This window comes from Poeciliopsis prolifica, unplaced genomic scaffold (assembly GCF_027474105.1).
Source record: "Poeciliopsis prolifica strain line A6 unplaced genomic scaffold, Auburn_PproV2 SCAFFOLD094, whole genome shotgun sequence".
Taxonomy (NCBI): Eukaryota; Metazoa; Chordata; class Actinopteri; order Cyprinodontiformes; family Poeciliidae; genus Poeciliopsis; species Poeciliopsis prolifica.
Window position 1 is genome coordinate 96430 of NW_026562469.1, and position 4457 is coordinate 100886.

Genomic DNA, 4457 nt, shown 5'->3' on the forward strand with positions numbered 1-4457 from the left:
TTCCGAGTCTCAGGCAGCTGGTCGCCGGATGCCGCTGCGGATGAAGATGAGGATGAGGATGAGGATGAGGATGAGGAGGCAGGAGCGGGTCTGACTGAGACTGCGGGACATGCGGCGTCTTCTCCTCTGGATGCGGGTTTGAGAGCTTCCCAAGCGGCCAGTCGATGAGCGGAGCATGTGACGGAGGAAGGTGGAGGGATGGAGCCGCCCGCCAGCTACGGAGGTCTGCTCAACTTCTCCACCAATGACTCCGACACCAGCGGCTCCGGGGCGGCGCGGCGGGGCTCCAGCCTGGCTCCCCAGGCGGCTCTGGCCGTGACTCTGGGGCTCGTCACCTGCGCCACCACGCTCTCCAACGCCTTCGTCATCGCCACCATCTACCAGTCCCGGAAGCTGCACACCCCGGCCAACTTCCTCATCGCGTCCCTGGCGCTCACGGACCTGCTGGTGTCCATCCTGGTGATGCCCATCAGCGCGCTGTACACGGTGCTGCAGACCTGGTCGCTGGGCCAGGTGATGTGCGACATCTGGCTGTCCTCCGACATCACCTGCTGCACCGCCTCCATCCTCCACCTGTGCGTCATTGCGCTGGACCGGTACTGGGCCATCACGGACGCGGTGGAGTACTCCAAGAAGCGCACGGCGGGACGCGCCGCCGGCATGATCGCGACCGCCTGGGTCATCGCCATCTCCATCTCCCTACCGCCGTTCTTCTGGCGCCAGGTGAAGGCGGAGGAGGTGACGAGCTGCAACGTGAACACGGACCACATTTTCTACACCATCTACTCCACCTTCGGCGCCTTCTACATCCCCACGCTGCTGCTCATGTGCCTGTACGGCCGGATCTACGTGGAGGCGCGGAAGCGCATCCTGAAGCAGGCGCAGAACAAGCAGGGCAAGAGGCTGACCTCTGCGCACCTGATCAGCAGCTCCCCCGGCTCCGTGGCGTCCAGCACCTCCCTGAACTACGGGACGAACGACGGCTCCTCCTGCGACACAACCTCGTCCTCCCCCAGCGTGAGCCACGTCAAAGTCACCGTGTCGGACGCGCTGCTGGAGAAGAAGCGCATCTCTGCGGCCAGGGAGCGGAAGGCCACCAAGACCCTGGGCATCATCCTGGGAGCCTACATCGTCTGCTGGCTGCCGTTCTTCATCTACACCCTGCTGGTGCCTCTCTGCCAGTCCTGCTTCCACCCCGGGCTGTTCGACATCTTCACCTGGCTGGGGTACCTCAACTCCCTCATCAACCCCATCATCTACACCATGTCCAATGAGGACTTCCAGCAGGCCTTCCACAAACTCATGCTGCGCTTCAGGTGCTGCAGGCCGTGAGGACTGGTTCATCCAAATGGAGCCCACAGGTGGGACCCATACTGGGGTTGTCTGCAGGGTATGTAACAGTCCATGGTGGTTCAGGGGGTCACAGGTCACAGGCTGGATGGATTTTCAGTCATCAGTCATCGGTGCTGCTGGAACCCATCTGATATTCACAGGTGGGACCAAAACTGGGATTACCTGCAAGCTAAGAGTTATGGACCAGACTCCGAGGCTTCGGAACCAAACACTCTGAGTGTTTGGTTCTGGTTTGGTTCAGGTTGTCCAACACGTTGCTGGATGTTGTGAAGGACGACATGCAGCAGGACGATGCATGTCAGCCTGCAGAGATCTGTGGGCCCAACCAGGGAGCTGGAGGCCATGAGATCTGAAGGAAAAGGTTTTGAATTCATGACATCGTTTCTGTATCTAAATTTGAGCTCAACTGAAGCGAGACTGGCTTTGTCCGTTTGTTCAGGTTCAAATTGAGTGAAAACAATTTACACTTCATGATAATGTTCATGTTTGGTTCCGATGGAGATCGGGTCCAACCAGCACGGTGCCAACGACCCACACGGGTCCCACAGTTCAGATCAGAAGGTTTCTCAAAGCTGGACCGCCTGCCCTGGACAGGGATTAAAGGTTAAAGGTTAAAGGTTAAAGGCTCCATAATGAGTTTAACAAGAAGCAAACATGATCATCACATTATTGAGCTGATTATTAAAGAGCTTCAGTGTTTAGGCCAGGCACATTTAGACCCATCCAGGCCCAAACCGATCCCATATGGGGCCCACTGAGTCCCCTCACTGGTTTCACTGGTTTCCTTTCAGGCTCAGATTTTTCTGAACAACGTGAGGTGGGCTGGGACCCATCCGTCCTGATGCTGCAGCAGAACGAACCAGAATGACTTGGAGGGTACCGCGGACTGGACCCCTGCCCTGGACTGGTCCACAAACTGAGGGTCCATTTGTGTTCAATCAGAGGAACTGTTGGTACCGCCCCGGTTCATTCAGAACCGGTTCTAGTCGAATAAGGAGAGTTCATGTGGCAGGCTCCTCTTGGTTCCTCATGCTGTCCCCCTGATCCGGATCCAGATCTTGATCCAGATCCAGATCCAGATCTTGATCCAGATCTTGATCCAGATCCAGATCCAGATCCAGATCCAGATTCGCCCAGACTTCCTGTCTGTCCTCCTGACATTTCGACTCGACCCTTAAAGTTGTGGGAGAAGATAAATGTTTTTTAAACGCTGGAAAATGTCCCTGTTTCTGATAAATCAGCCATTTTTCTGCTGCCAACAAACCGTCGCGCTAAATGTCAGGCTGCGTCTGATGAGCCTCAAAAGAAACTTTGAAGGCAGAAAAACATCAGAAACTGGAAAAGGATCCAAATCTGATGGAGCAAATGTCCAGAACTGCAGCAGAGATCCAGACTTAGAGAAATTAAAGGTCCAAAGAATCCAAAAGAAGATTTTAGATTCAATGATGTTATTTCATCCAGCAGATTAAGAAGCACAAACTGTAATATTTATAAATAATGATCTGACCTGAGAGTGAGAGGAGACTGCAACACGATGCAAGACGGACGGTTGGTGGTCATGGTCGGTTCTCCAGGTGTTTGGTTCTCCAGGTGTTTGGTTCTCCAGGTGTTTGGTTCTCCAGGTGTTTTCCTGAACCAGTCGGGGTTTATTAGTATTGAATATTTCAGCAACAAGGTTCAAAGTTCTTTACATCATAAAAAGACAAAAATCAGGAACTGAAACTGGACCAGGTGGGAGAACACGACGATGCGACGGGACTGGCTGTTGCAGCTTGTGGCTCAGCCTATCAGGACGCAGGGTGGAGAGCAGAGGCAGCTGATGATTGGATGATTGATCCTGTAATTTGTGTGATTTTAGATGTTGGTTAATGTGTTGCAGCTTCAGTCAGGACGGTCTGTGAACCAGTCGACTGGGACAAAGGAAGCTTTAATGGGAGCAATAATAATATAAATAGAGCAGGAAAAACACAGATGACTGAGTTTTACCTGCTCATCTGTGCTGAGCAGATGAGCAACACAGTACCTGGAGTTCTGCTGGAGTTCTCCAGGTTCTCCAGGTTCTCCAGGTTCTCCAGCAGACCGCTGGTTTACCTGGAGTCTCTGAATCGTTGAATGAACAGATTCTGATGATGAGACATTTCAGAGAGTCGGGCCAGAACGTGTCTTTGCTTTGAAACATCACTTTGTCGTGACTGCAGGCATTTTGGTTCAGGAACAGAAAACCCTTTGAGATTGGTTTGGATGGGTCTGGAGATGCTGGGCTGGTTCTGTCTGCCGGTAGAAACCAGTCGAGCTGCCAAATCTGGACCAGATGACTCAACCTGAGTGGGCCGACTGATTTTCTGGCAGAATATTTGAAAGCAAACATATTCTAGTTAAAGTCATGAAATAGATGAAAATAATGTTGGATTTACTCCTGGATCACTTCTGGTTCCTCAGTCTGGGCCTCCGATGGGTCCGGAAGGTCCTGGCCATCCCAAAGCACCAGCACTCAGGTTCAAGGCCATCTCCTGACCCTTGACCCCAGAAGGGAAGGGACTCCAGGTTATTGACTGAGGATGCAGCTGTAGAGGAGTTTCTCTAGATTTGCAGAATGATGCAGTTTGGTGGATCCAGAAGGATCTCAGTAGAGATCTGACTGGAAATATATTCTGTTCAGGTTTGAAAATGTACCGTTTCTGAAATTCAAAAGTTCGTAATCCAAAACAAAAACCCGTCTCTGTCTGTCAGTGGACAGTCCCTTTTCATTCAGCCGGATCAGAACCAACCCGGTGTCAGAGCATCACAGTGTCTCTGCTGGTTTTTACCGGCTGTGATTCCTGCTTGCTGCTCATAGATCTGATGGGACCCATCAGTGTGAGCTTCTTCCACAGCTTGAAGCCATGCTTGGTCCTGTGTGGTGGACGACTGGACTCTGACGGATGATTATATCTGAGAATCTGGAATTATAATCTAGATTTCACAGGAAGCCAATGAAGCAAAGCTACGTTATGATCTCTGTTTTTAACTCAGCAGCAGCTTTTCGGACAAAGGCTTTTATTTTCTGATGGTGAAGAGTTGCAGCAGTAAAGCTCGAAGGAATAAATGCAGGTCCAGTTTTCACT

At 51.9% G+C, this 4457-nt stretch overlaps 1 protein-coding gene across 1 annotated transcript; it reads left to right on the plus strand.

Annotated features, from left to right (window-relative positions):
- LOC129353643 (5-hydroxytryptamine receptor 1B-like) lies at positions 1-2384 on the plus strand. Its single transcript, XM_055023007.1, has one exon. The coding sequence runs from the start codon at positions 199-201 to the stop codon at positions 1330-1332; it is 1134 nt and encodes a 377-aa protein (XP_054878982.1). The 5' UTR covers positions 1-198; the 3' UTR covers positions 1333-2384.
- The last annotated feature ends 2073 nt before the right edge of the window (positions 2385-4457 follow it).